This window comes from Mesoplodon densirostris, chromosome 16 (assembly GCF_025265405.1).
Source record: "Mesoplodon densirostris isolate mMesDen1 chromosome 16, mMesDen1 primary haplotype, whole genome shotgun sequence".
Lineage (NCBI taxonomy): Eukaryota > Metazoa > Chordata > Mammalia > Artiodactyla > Ziphiidae > Mesoplodon > Mesoplodon densirostris.
In genome coordinates this window covers 33,489,655-33,502,880 of record NC_082676.1, presented here as the reverse complement: position 1 = coordinate 33,502,880, position 13,226 = coordinate 33,489,655, and the positions used below count along the sequence as shown (strand labels likewise).

At 42.2% G+C, this 13,226-nt stretch overlaps 1 protein-coding gene across 4 annotated transcripts in view; it reads right to left on the bottom strand.

Moving 5' to 3' along the window:
• Positions 1-137: 137 nt before the first annotated feature.
• The window catches only part of RSPH10B (radial spoke head 10 homolog B), a 37,573-nt gene continuing 24,484 nt past the window's right edge, over positions 138-13,226 (bottom strand). For 2 of the 4 annotated variants that reach the window (XM_060077743.1, XM_060077745.1), the window contains 6 exons: positions 7,157-7,264; positions 6,065-6,208; positions 4,534-4,659; positions 2,943-3,042; positions 1,607-1,805; positions 138-392 (listed from right to left, as the gene is read on the bottom strand). In XM_060077743.1, coding sequence (XP_059933726.1) covers positions 218-392; positions 1,607-1,805; positions 2,943-3,042; positions 4,534-4,659; positions 6,065-6,208; positions 7,157-7,264 — 852 coding nt within the window. In that variant the 3' untranslated portion in view covers positions 138-217. Of the gene's footprint in view, positions 393-1,606; positions 1,806-2,942; positions 3,043-4,199; positions 4,271-4,533; positions 4,660-6,064; positions 6,209-7,156; positions 7,265-13,226 lie in introns of those variants that run through there. The other 2 variants (XM_060077744.1, XM_060077747.1) reach the window with 2 other exon arrangements.

Sequence of the window (13,226 nt, the reverse complement as noted above, 5' to 3'; positions counted from 1 at the left end):
AAAAAACCAAAAAAAACAAAAAAACAGGCATTTCAGTGATCCAACCATATTAGAAACCCAAAACCCGGTAGGCCCAGGTAGTGGTATTTCAAGAAACACTTAGACAAGAAGTAAAACACAAGTAATTTTATTGGGTAGGAAATTTGTTACAGGCTTTGGTTCTAAATTCCCTTCACACCTGCTTGTTCTCGTGGCTCATTTACAAACCCAGTGACGTCTACTTTTTCTTTTTCTTATTTGCAGTGGATTTGGTGGACTGGGACACCACTGTGTCGTCTTTCAGGAGGCTCAGCGTGAAATTCAAGGATGTGGCATCCACTGGTTCCTTGATCACAGTGATGGCGACCTCATAGTCTTGCCTTTTGGTCTCTTCCTCTCTCAAGCTGTTCAGCCTAACAAGAAGCAAACACAAGAAGGTACCTTTTTTTGTCTTTGAAATTTCAAAACCGGTTTTTATGTTGTATGTGGTGTAAAGTAGTCCATACGTGAATCTCAATAGTTTTTGTGAACAGAACTAAACTGTCATCACTTTGCCTGAAATAAAAAGTGGTGCAATAGCTAGATAGTTTAAGACAAATTTTCACACATCTAAGATGACCTGTGACGCACTTGTCTCTGAAGCAACTTAGCTAGTAAGTAGCCTTTTAAAATACTGTTGTAAAAAAATAAAATACTGTTGTAGCCATTTTCCTTAAGTCTAATGCTCTCTTCCACAGACCAATGGGCTTGAGATGCCCTTTACAGAGGTCAGACATTTGCACTTGGGACTGACCTGTCTGCATGGAACTAAGCCTGGACAGTGGTTCTAGAAAGGTAAGTGTGCGGCTTTTGCTAGGTGCTCACCACACACCATTGTTCTCGATGCTTCACAAACACTAGCTCACTCAGTCCTCACAACAGTCTACAAGGTATCACCTCCACCTTAAAGATGCAGAAACAGGCACACAGGGACAGACCTCACCAAGGTCACCCAGGTGATATAAGTGATGGGGCTGGGATGTGAACCCGGGCAGTCTGGATCTATGTCACGCTGCCTCCTCATGGATGCCTGGGGATGCCTGAGACAACCAGGACAGAACTGGTGGCTACGGGTTCCCAGCTGCACATGAGGACGTGCCGCCCCTCGGAAGGCGGAGACTTTTTTTTTTAATATATATTTTTAGATTATTTTATTCATTTTTTTTTTTTGGCTGCATTGGGTATTCGTTGCTGCATGCAGGCTTTCTCTAGTTGCAGCAAGCAGGGGCTACTCTTCACTGTGGTGCGCAGGCCTCTCATTTTAGTGGCTTCTCTTGTTGCGGAGCATGGGCTCTAGGCGTGTGGGATTCAGTAGTTGTGGCTCACGGGCTCAGTAGTTGTGGCACACGGGCTTAGTTGCTCCGCGGCATGTGGGATCTTCCCAGACCAGGGCTTGAACCCGTGTCCCCCTGCATTGGCAGGTGGATTCTTAACCACTGTGCCACCAGGGAAGCCCAGAGGTGGTAGACTTTTAATGAAAGTGTTTGGTCCTGAAGCTTATGGTGGCTACAGAAGACAGGAAAGAAAGATGCCCGAGAGCTGGGCGGGCAGGAGGGAGGGAGGGAGCCGAGGGGTTTCACTGAGTTACCTTGCCTCCAGCTCCTCATTCTCCACCTTCCTCTGAAGGGCCATTGCTTCATTATGTAGCCTGATTTCCTTTACTTTCTCCTTAAGGGTTTCTTCATGTTTATGTGCTTGGAAGAGAGTGTTCACAAAAAAGATGTACATGTTACTGATCCATGTATTGAATTTTTCCTTTTGTTCATCCTTGGATTTTTCTTTTTTCTCTGGAAGAATGTTTGATTAAAATGAGCATTAATACAGTCTTGCAATAACTCTGGGGTCTGTGTTCCTGTTCCCCAGTTCTGTCAGTTCCTGTGCTGGGCTGAGTGTCCTCATCCCCCCATAAGGTGGGTGACACTGTGCTTCTCGTGGGCTTGTGAGGATTAAGGTAACTGCAAAATGCTTCAGGGACCACCTGGAACAAGGCTGGCGTCAGCTGACCACAGCCATGATTGTCAACGCTTCCTTCAAGTCTCCTGGTACCTGTTATTTTTTTCCTAAATAGCTTAAATATTTTGGTTTTCTAAAATTAATATCTTAGAAAATTTCTTAACCTATGTCGAAGAGATAGCTGCACCATCACATTCACAGTGGCACCATTTACAACAGCCAAGACAGGAGATGGCCTAAGTGTCCCTCAACAGATGAATGGATAAAGAAGAGGTATATATACACAGTGGAATAGTACTCAGCCATAAAAAGGAGGAGAGCCTGCCATTTACAACAACGTGGATGGACCTTGAGGGCATTACGCTAAGTGAAGTAAGTCAGACAGAGACGTACAAATACTGTATGATCTCACTTATAAGTAGAACCTATTTTAAAAAAATACAAACATATAAAAAGAGATATGTGGTTACCAGAGGAGGGAGATGGGGGACACTGGAGGAAGGTGGTCAAAGGTACAAACTTCCAGTTATAAGGTACATAAGTACCAGGGATGTAACGTACAACACGATGACTGTAGCTAACACTGCTGAATGATATCTGTGGAAGTTGTTAAGAGAATAAACCCTAAGTGTTCTCATCACAAGAAGAATTTTTGTATTTATGAGATGATAGATGTTAACTAAACGTATTGTGGTCATCATGTCACAATACATGTAAGTCAAGTCATTATGTTGTACACCTTTAAACTTATACAGCACTGTATGTCAATTATATCTCAGTAAAACTGGGGAAAGAAAAGGGGAAAAAGATCAATACCTTGAAAGGGAACCCTGTCAAGCGAGGGGGCAGAGTTGGGAGCAGCTGTCCCAGCCTAATTATATTTTAAAAGATGGTTGTACATTTTTATAAACGTTAAATCATTTATAAGCAACAGTTTGCTAATATCAAAGTTCTATTTTTAAAATACTCACCATTTTGAGATAAAAGACAGGTTAGCTCCTTTCCTGGGGATTTAAAATTCATTTTGGAAGCTTTTCCATCACTTAGAGACTTCTTGATCTTGGGCTTTTTCTTTAGAAAAAAAAAAAGAAATCATAAAGCAAAATATAACTTCTGCATCATTATGGACTAAAACTAATTTTCTACATTATAAATAATTAGAAAAGTCTTAATGAGGCCATTACCTTTATGCTAATTTGACTATTTTTAATCTGCCTAAAATTTGACTTTTTAATCTGTATGTATGTCCTATTAAGGAAATGAATAACAGAGCTATTGTATCTGCTGGAAGGCTTCCCCCAGGAAACCAACGACTAGAAAATACTCCCTGGGTCTGTTGGGAAAGTATTAATCCATCTCTTAGTGGCTTTAATTACTATATATATATATATACTATATATATATATATATATATATATACTATATATATATATATATATATATATATATATATATATATAGTATATATATATATATATATATATATATATATATATAAAAACCATATATCAATACATGCTGTTTATGCCTACATTTTTATCTCCAGTAGATCCCATCCTTGAACTCCAGACTTTGTCTCCAGCTGCCACTTGCTGTAACCACGTGGATGTCTCATCAGGCACCTTAAGTCTGACATGCCCAAACGCATGCCTTTAATTTCACCCCCAAAACTCATCTCCTCCTCAAACCCCAGTCCTCCCCTTCATGATAAATGGCAGCTCTGTTCTTCCAGTCGTTCAGGCCAAAAAAAAAACTTAGAATCATCTTTGCCTTCTCCTTCCCTCTCAAACTGCACAGCCTTCAAAATACATGCAGATAATTCCAAGAGCTTCCTTACGGGTTTGTCAACAGCAAAGCCATCGTGAGCCTACTGACCCCCCTTGCTCAGGGCCCCCTCCTGGCCGGGCACTGCCTCACTCAGTGCATCTTCCTGGGCCACCCCAACGTGGCTACACCTGCTGCTACACCCCTTCCAACACCCCAGAGGTGCTCCCGCCTCAAGGCCCCCGCACAGGACAGTCTCCCCCAAGCTGCGCTCAAGTGTGGCTTCATCCGAAGACCTTCACTTCCCACCCCACCCTGTCTCTCAGTCTCCAGCGCCTGCCTCGCTTTCCACCGCATCACTGATCCCTCCCAAGTGTAAAGAAGTATAGCACTGCGGTAACAGGTGTAAATCCTGGAGTCGAACTGCCTGTGTGCAAACCCCCAGCCCCAGCTCCACTGCTTACCAGTTCTGTGACGGTGGGCAAGTTACTCGACCTCTCTGTGCCTCAGTTCCCCCTTGGAGCCGGTGAAGCACCTACAGGTCGTGTGGGCATTAAATGAGCGGACCCCTGGGAAGTGCGTAGCACCTGGTAAGCACCCCGAGGGTGTTCACTCTTCCTGTTCTGCACGTGTCACCACGTCCCTCTCTGCCCCGAATGTGACGCCCACAAGAGGACGGGCTTTCTGTTCCCGCCAGAACCCTGGCACCAGAAGAGCCCTCACCACATAGCAGGTGTGCAACAGCGGTAGATAACCGTGGCCGCGGCACTGTTTTCATGGTTAGCTGTGAATACAGACCTCTGATTTCCTTATCTTGCTTGTGTCAAGCAAGACTCCTAACTTGCTTGAAGACGACTTAGCGCTGCCGTACTGCACCTCAGATTCCTGGCTTCTTAGCGCACTTGGACTCCTGTTCTGGGTGTTCTGATCAATGACAAACACACAAGAGGATTTCTGTTTTCCGTGGAGACACACGTGCACATGATTTTAACGTGGTGTAATTGATTTACAATGACCTGCACATAACGCACACTATGACGGTGAGTTTCGACGTGTCTACACCTGTGAAACCATTACCTCAAGAGAGTGGACGTATCCATCACCCCAGGTTTCCTGTGCCCCAGGAAGCCCTCTTCCCTCATCCTCGGGCAACTACTTACTTACCTGTTTTCTGTCACTACAGATCACTTGGCATTTCTAGAATTTTATGTCATTGGAATCACAGTGGTATGTATCCTTTTCTGTCTGGCTTCTTTCACCCAGCATAATTAATGCACCCATGCTGTTGGCATGTGTCATGAGTTATTTCACTGCTGGCTCATTCCCCATTGCATGGTTATAATAGGACTTGTTTATCTTGATGGATGTGCGGTGCCAGATTGGAAACCAGACGTGAACTTGATCGGATGGTTTCTGAGGCTGTCCCCAAGGCCAGCGTGTCCGTGTGTGGTTACTGGAGTCCATTTGCTGCCATCCATGCAGGCATGGATGAGTTTAAGGTGGACATGACCCAGCCCCAGCTGGTGGCCAGGCTCTTGGATGACCTGGAGGGGGCGTATCTGCTGATCAGGTGGACTGTGTGCTACTGAAGTTGAACCTGCACGAGGGTCCAAGGTACATCCTGGGACTCATGGTCAGAGGCGCTCCTTAGATGACCAACAGTGAGAGGTCTCCCTGAGTGAGCAGCTCTGGCGAGTTTCCCAGCTAGGGTTTCCGCTGGCCCCCAACACGCTCCCTTGTGGCTCCGAATGAAGGACTCAACGATCAGAAAGAAACCTTTCCAGCCCACTACCCTGAAACCCCCGCTCCATCTGACCCAGCGGCTAGATCTTTCGGTCAACGGCCTACGCTGTCCCTGCTCCCCCAAGGCTTTGGCGTGAAGCCCAGTGTCCAGCCCCATGAGCAGGTCCCGTCCTCTGGGACGCGCCCAGCATCCTGCACATGCTCGGGAGCTGTTCCTTGGCATCTGTGCTCTGTGACGGGCGATCCACTCTTGTAAACACTAGATCATGGGATGAAATGTTTCATAAAAACCACCTCAGATGCCGTAGGCCTCGTGGTCCAGCCAGGGGAGCCCCACACCCCTGAGGGTGTTGGTAGGCGCTCTGACACTCATTACGTTTCTCCACTATCATAGGTCATGACCAGAAAATACATTTTCCCTAATGTAGAAAAAAGACAATACACTCAGAATGTGAAAAGAAGTCTTAAATTATTTAAACTATTTCCTGAAGAGTTACAAAAGCCCAAGATAGTCTTGATGATGGTTTAACCATTCCAGAATAAAACCCATTCCTTACTCTGTAAATTCTAAGATATTATTTGTTACCTGATTTATCATTGTATAAGTGCTTCCAGCTTCGTTTCCAGACAAGTCATCATTTGGAAAATTTAAATAGAATTTAGTCGATTGGTTAGTAACAGAGATGAGTGCGAAGCTTAACAGAGCTTCAAAGAATTCCAGGAAAACCAGCTGAAATATAAGAAAATATAAAGGGTCTTATTCATCCTGACACACCTCGAGGTGGACCAGCAGTTCTTCTGGGTGTTTGTTCCCTGGAAAGTACCACCTTGTTCAACACTCAGGCATCCTGGGCGCACACCAGTTTGCAATAAAAACTACAGCATTTAAAAGATATGTGAGGATGTATATTCTCTCCTTAGTTTGTAAGTCATTTTTCTATCTGCCAGAAACATTTTATTTTATATTAGCTAATTGAGGACAGTCACTTTCAGAAGTATTTCTTTTTTTCTTGGACAACTAGAGAAGTGGCACCTGTAAGAGTTGGTGCTGGAATGGCTAAGCCCTCTGGAGATGCTGGGATAGGGTGAACGTACTTTGTACATAAGGAGGATATGAATGGGGAGGGGGGTTGCAAAGGGAAGACTGTTACGGTTTGAACTGTGCCTCCCAAAAAAGCGCTGGAGTCCTGTCCCCCAGTATGCTCAGATTTACAGATAATCGAGCTAAAGTGAGGCCATTGGGGTGGGCCCTAGTTCAATGTGGCGGCCGTCCTTAAGAGGGAAATTTGGACCCACAGACAGAAACATAGAAAGCAATGTGAAGAGACACAGGGAACAGACAACCTCTACAAGCCAAGGAGAAAGGCCTGGAGCAGATCCTTCCCCACAGCCCTCAGGAGGATCCAATTCCAGCAACACCTTGATTTCTGACTGTTAGCCTTAGAACTACAGGCAAGATATGTTATATAAGACAAAAACAGGTGGTGGGGGCGGAGGTTAGCAAGTACAAATGTCCTGAGGTAGGGGTGTGGTGGGTGTATTCAGGGAACAGCTAAGCGGCAGGTGTGACTCAGTGTCAGACGTGGACCCAGAGAGGTGCCCAATCCAATCTTAGTGTCCAAGGTAGAGCAAACAGCCTGAGTTGGATCTGGACTGTTCGTGACACCTGTTTACAAACCTCAAGTTTAAAGTTGCTGTCAATTCCATCATGCATGAAAGGATTATCCTCTGCTATGACCTCCACAAATTTGCTTGCTGTTAATTCTTTATTTATCATTTTAAAGCTCTGTAAAAGAAACAACCAATCAAATCATAATGGCCAATAATTACAAACAGCTATATATTTTTAAAGTTAGTTTATACCAATATAGCACTTTAAGGAGATGGTCTAGAAATAAGTATCTTAAAAACTGGTAATTTTGAAAAGCATTCTGGATTAACATTGGTATTTACCTCTCCACTCCTTCCCTAATCCCTCTAAGACAACAGTAAAGATTTTTTTAGAGGCATAAACACAGGACAGAGAACGGGAGAGTGGATGACCCAGATGTGAGATATCCACACAGCTCTGCTGGTGGGAAAGCGCTGGACCAATGGGCTTAGCGGAACAAGAAGCTGAGAGCTCAGGGAGGCAAGTCGAGTCCAGTTGGAACTCAGGAAGGAGTCAGCTCTGAAAGCCGTGCTATGGGTAAGGCTGAACACAGGAAGACTCCCAGAAAGTCTAGGTGAAGACCCTCTCCGCATCTAGACTGAAAACAGAAGGTTGACTCGCTGGAGATACTGAACCACAGTGCATTTGGCTCCCCTAAAGTCACAGTCCTGCTGAAAACAAGAATTAGGGGAAAGTGCATGTTGGTAGGGTCCTCCCTTCACACTGACCCTTCCCTCCACTCTTAAGAACTATGAAAACCAGGTTCATATCCCCCAGGCAGGAATTAGGAGAAATCCTACCCTGGAAAATCGAACATCCAAGAGAAAAGCTCTGTCAGCCATAGGCTGGTGGAGGGTCCTCCCTGGCAGTCCAGTGGTTAAGACTCCACACTTCCAATACAAGGGGTTTGGGTTCGCTCCCTGGTCAGGGAACTAAGATCCCACATGCCGCACGGCATAGCCAAAATAACAAAAGACAAAACTGTAGGCTGGGGAGGAGAAAGGGGAGAGGTGGGGCAGTTTCCTGGCTTGGTTACTCCACAGTGAAACCTAATCTTTGACAAGTGCCGCTCATCCACAAGAGCTTCCAATCAGCCTTAATTTATTTTATTTATTTATTTATTTTTGGCTGCGTTGGGTCGTTGTTGCTTTGCTTGGGCTTTTCTCTGGCTGCGGCGAACGGGGGCTACTCTTTGTTGCGGTGCGTGGGCCTCTCACTGCGGTGGCTTCTCGTTGTGGAGCACGGGCTCTAGGCACGCGGTCTTCAGTAGTTGTGGCACATGGGCTCAGTAGTTGTGGCTCGCGGGCTCTAGAGCACAGGCTCAGTAGTTGTGGCGCATGAGCTTAGTTTGCTCTGTGGCATGTGGGATCTTCCCGGACCAAGGTTCGAACCCGTGTCCCCTGCATTGGCAGGTGGATTCTTAACCACTGTGCCACCAGGGAAGCCCCCAGTCAGCCTTAGAGTGCCACAGTCCTATCTATGAGTGGATAGCCAAGGTTCACCACACATGCTATGGGGAAAGCCTTAATATAAAAGCTAGAGAACAAAACCAACAGAGGTGGGGAAGGGAGATCGGGACTTGGAAGGAACAGAGGCAATCAATGTAAAAAGCCGAGAAAAAAAAAATTCCATTTAGCTCCCCCACCCCCAATTCATTTCTTCAGTGGAATAAGAGAGTTTGCATCCATGTTTTAAAAACAAAATGCTTTAAAAAGGGACAAAGGATTAGAAATTTAATAGCAGAAACTCAAATAGAAGAGGAAAGATAATGCAGGAAATCTCTCCTAAAGAACAAAAAATGACAAAGATATGGATGGTCAGAGAGAAAAGACTAAAATAAAATTAAATTAGTCCAGGAGGTTTGACACCCATGTTCCACAAAAAGGATGGAGAAAATGGAAGGCAGGAAATCTGAGCAAGTAATTCCAGAGCATTTTGCAGGACTGAAGGGCACAGATTTCCAATGTTAAAGCTCACAAAATACATGTAAAAAGACAAATACCAAAGCTGCATCACTGTGAAATTTCAGAACAAGGATAAAAGTAGATTGTAAAGTATCTCAGCGAGGAAAAGAAATTACATCAAAATGATTGAGAAGCAACAGTAATCAAGACAGTGTGGTACTGGTAAGAGGATAAACATACAGATAAATGAAATACAATTGAAAATCCAGAAATAAAGCCATACATCTATGGCCAACTGATTTTTGACTAGAATGCCAAGACCAATCAATAGAGGGAAAAACAGTCTTTTCAACAAATGGTGCTGGGACAACTGGGTATCCACACAAAAAAGAATTGTTGGACCCCCTACCTCAGACCATATATTGTACAAAAATTAATTCAAAATGACCTAAAAGTAAGAGATAAAACTCAGAAGACAACATAGAGGTTAGTCTTCATGATCTTGGATTGACAGTGGATTCTTAGACTTAACACCAAAGGCACAAGTGAGAAAAAAAAAAAACGGATAATTGGACTTCATCAGAAACCAGCAAAAACAGAAGGTTTTAAATAAATCAGAGTCTCATAACATAACATACTCAAATGTCTGGGTTTCAGTGGGAAATCACTGACTCATGGTGCCAGAACCAGGAAGATATCAAACTTAATGAACAAAGACAGTCAACATATGCCAACACCAAGATGACAGAGAATACAGAATTAAGTGACAAAGATTTTAATTAAAATGCTTAAATGAGCCATTACAAACAGGCTTGAAACAAATGGGGGGAAAAAGAAAGTCTCAGCAAATGAATGGAAGAAATAAAGCACTAAATGGAAATTTTAGAACCAAAAACTATAATAATTAAATTAAAAACTCAATAGATGGGCTCAACAGCATAAAGAAAGGGATAGGAGAAAGAATCAGTGAACCTGAAAATGGAATAATAGAAATTATCCAACCTGAACAACAGAGAGAAAATAGACTGAAAGAAAAAAATAGACACAGGGACCCATGGGCCTATAATAAAAGATCTAACATTCATGTTATCGGAGTCACAGAAGGAAAGGAGAAAGAAAGGTGGGTTGAAAAAGTACATGAATAAATAATGGCTGAAAACTTCTTAAACTTGGTAGAAACACAGACCTACAGATCTAAGAATTTTAGTGAATCCCACATAAGATAAACCCAAAGAAATTCACATCAAGACACAAGTCAAACTTCTGAAAACTAAAGACAAAGAGAAAAATCTTGAAAGTGATAGTGAAACGACACCTTCCTATAATGGAAAAAATTCACATGACAGCAGATTTCTCATCAGAAAGCACGGGGGCCAGAAGGAAGTGGCACAGCATTTTTCAAGTGCTGAAAGAGGACTATCAACTCAGAATCCTCTAGCCAGAGAAAATATCCTTCAGGACTGAAGGGGAATTAAGACAGTCTCAGATGAAGGCAAACTAAGAATTTGTTGCTAGCAGACCTACCTGAAAAGGATGGCTGGAGAAAATTATCTAAATAGAAAGGAAATGATAAAGAATCCAGGAATTTCAGGAAGGAAGAACAAATATTGTAAGCAAAAATATGGATCAGTACAATATACTTTCCTTTTCCTCTTGAGTTTTATAAATTATATTTGGCAGTTAAAGGAAAAATTATACTACTATCTGATGTGGTTCTAAAGGTAGGTAGAGGAAATATCAATTATATTATAAATGGTAGGGGGTAAAAAGATGTAAAGGGAAGTAAAGGTTTCTGTACTTCACTCGAATTGGTCAAATGATGACACCATTAGACTGTGATAAGTCTAATATATTTATAGATAGATACTCAAAACAACACTATTAGATCAATCAAAATGAAATTCTAAAAAATGTTTAAGTAACCTATGGGAAGGCAGGAAAAAGAAAACAAAACCAGAACAAACAAAAATCAAAAAATTAAACGGCAAACTTAGACCTAACAAACCAATTATATTAAATGTACATGCTCTAAATACACCAATTGAAAGACAGATACTGGCAAATATTGCTGGTGGGACTATAAAATGATCCAGCCACTCTGAAAAATAGTTTGGCAGTCTTTTTAAAAAAATTAGACAAATACTATATAACTCAATAATTGTCGCATGAGGCATTTATTCCATAGAAATCAAAACTTGTACACAGTTGTTCATACTATATTTATTCTACAGCCACAAACTATAAACAACCCAAATGTCCACTGATAGATGGATGCATAAACAAATCATCATGGTATATCCATCGAATGGAATGCTATTCAGCAATAACAAAGAACGAACTATTTATACATGCAACAACATGGATGAATCTCAAAATAACTATGCTGAAAGAAGGTACACAGAGAGAAAATAGAGAAAAGAGATACAGAGGATATAGTATTATAAACTATTTTAGCTAGAGTCCCAGAGTGAAAAAATGGTTCTGAAGCAATGATTAAACAAGTAATAGTGGAAATTTTAACAAAACTGATGAACAATATTAATCCATGGATTCAAGGTAGCAGGTAGCAAGTTGGAGAGATTCTTACTGGCCAAATATGGGACAATTTGACCGTGGGGGATGGAGGGAAGACTGCAGTGGATTGAAACATCAAATATGTGTAAGTCCAGGAGTTATAATGATATTTTCAAAAGCTCATTAGTCACTGTTGAAGAACTGCCAGGATATCAACTCATTCTGAAAATTAATAAAGGGAAAAATTGAGCATTTATCCTTCCTTTCCTGTGTATTTCAGAGTCATCAAATAGCTGATGAGGTAAAGTTCTTCTTTATATCGGATTCACAGCTAAGAAATGCAGATGGAATGATAGAAAATTACTATTGTGGGACCCTTAAGGAAATAACGGATGTTAGCAATGACTGTCAGGGCTACTCGAACCACTAGGGAAACGTTTATGGGGAACGTTGAAATGGAAGGATTCTGCTGACACCATATGACCCACTGGTTGATCTCAGCATCACTAAAAGGGAGCATCCCTGACGTGACACAAGAGGAAGTAGCCAGAAGCACCTGCAGCTTTGTCAGGAAAAAAACAAAACCTGAGGGACTTCCCTGGTGATGCAGTGGTTTAGAATCCACCTGCCAATGCAGGGGACACAGGTTTGAGCCCTGGTCTGGGAAGATCCCACATGCCGCGGAGCAACTAAGCCCGTGCACCCCAATTACTGAGCCCATGTGCCTAGAGCCTGTGCTCCACAAGAGAAGCCACCACAATGAGAAGCCCGTGCACCACCACGAAGAGTAGCCCCCACTCGCCACAACTAGAGAAAGCCTGTGTGCAGCAGTGAAGGCACAACACAGCCAAAAATAATAAATAAATAAAAATTAAAAAGCTTTTTTTAAAAAAAAACCTGAATCTAATCAAGCTTCTAATTCTAGTGACCACTTTGATGGGAATAAAGGGGAAAAGGAACATCTGTCATCAACTCTCTAAGGATGCAGCCAACCAAAACTGAAGTCTGACCAGTCAATCTACAGGGACAAATGGCCTCATTTCATCAATAATAAGGGACCACGGAGAAGAGGGAAAGTGAATAAACAGCTGTATAATATTCCATCCCAAAAAACCACATACTTCAAAAAAATTATTTCCTATCAATACTAGTTTTTCGTATATATGACATTTAAATTTGTAAAACCAGTTTTTTGTATACATGTGACACTTAAATTTTTTACATCACTCTATCCCCTATTAGTAGTCAATCCTTTTAGTTTTATCCTTTATCTACCCACAAGTATAAATTTAAAATATCATGAAAGAAAAACTACCAAGAATATGAGAATATTGTATAAATTAGATATTCTCACTATTTTCCAAACTAATAACTTTCTTAAATCACTTTTTTGAGGAACAGTAGTTTTTTTTTAAGTGACATCCATCCCCCCATCTTCCTTTAAATGGAAAGGTCTGCATCAGTAAAGATGCTGGAGGCCCCGCCGACCATACCCCTCCCCCCTCGCAGGGAAGCCCATTGGGCAGAAACTCCTTCTGTTTCTCTTCCTTCCACTATCACAGGCCATTAGAGTTACTCTCCTCTGCTGATGGCTACGAAAATTTATCTCAGACCTTCACCTTGTTCCTTGCACATCATAGCTAGAATATTTTGCCTTTCTTAAGTTAAAATCAAAGTAC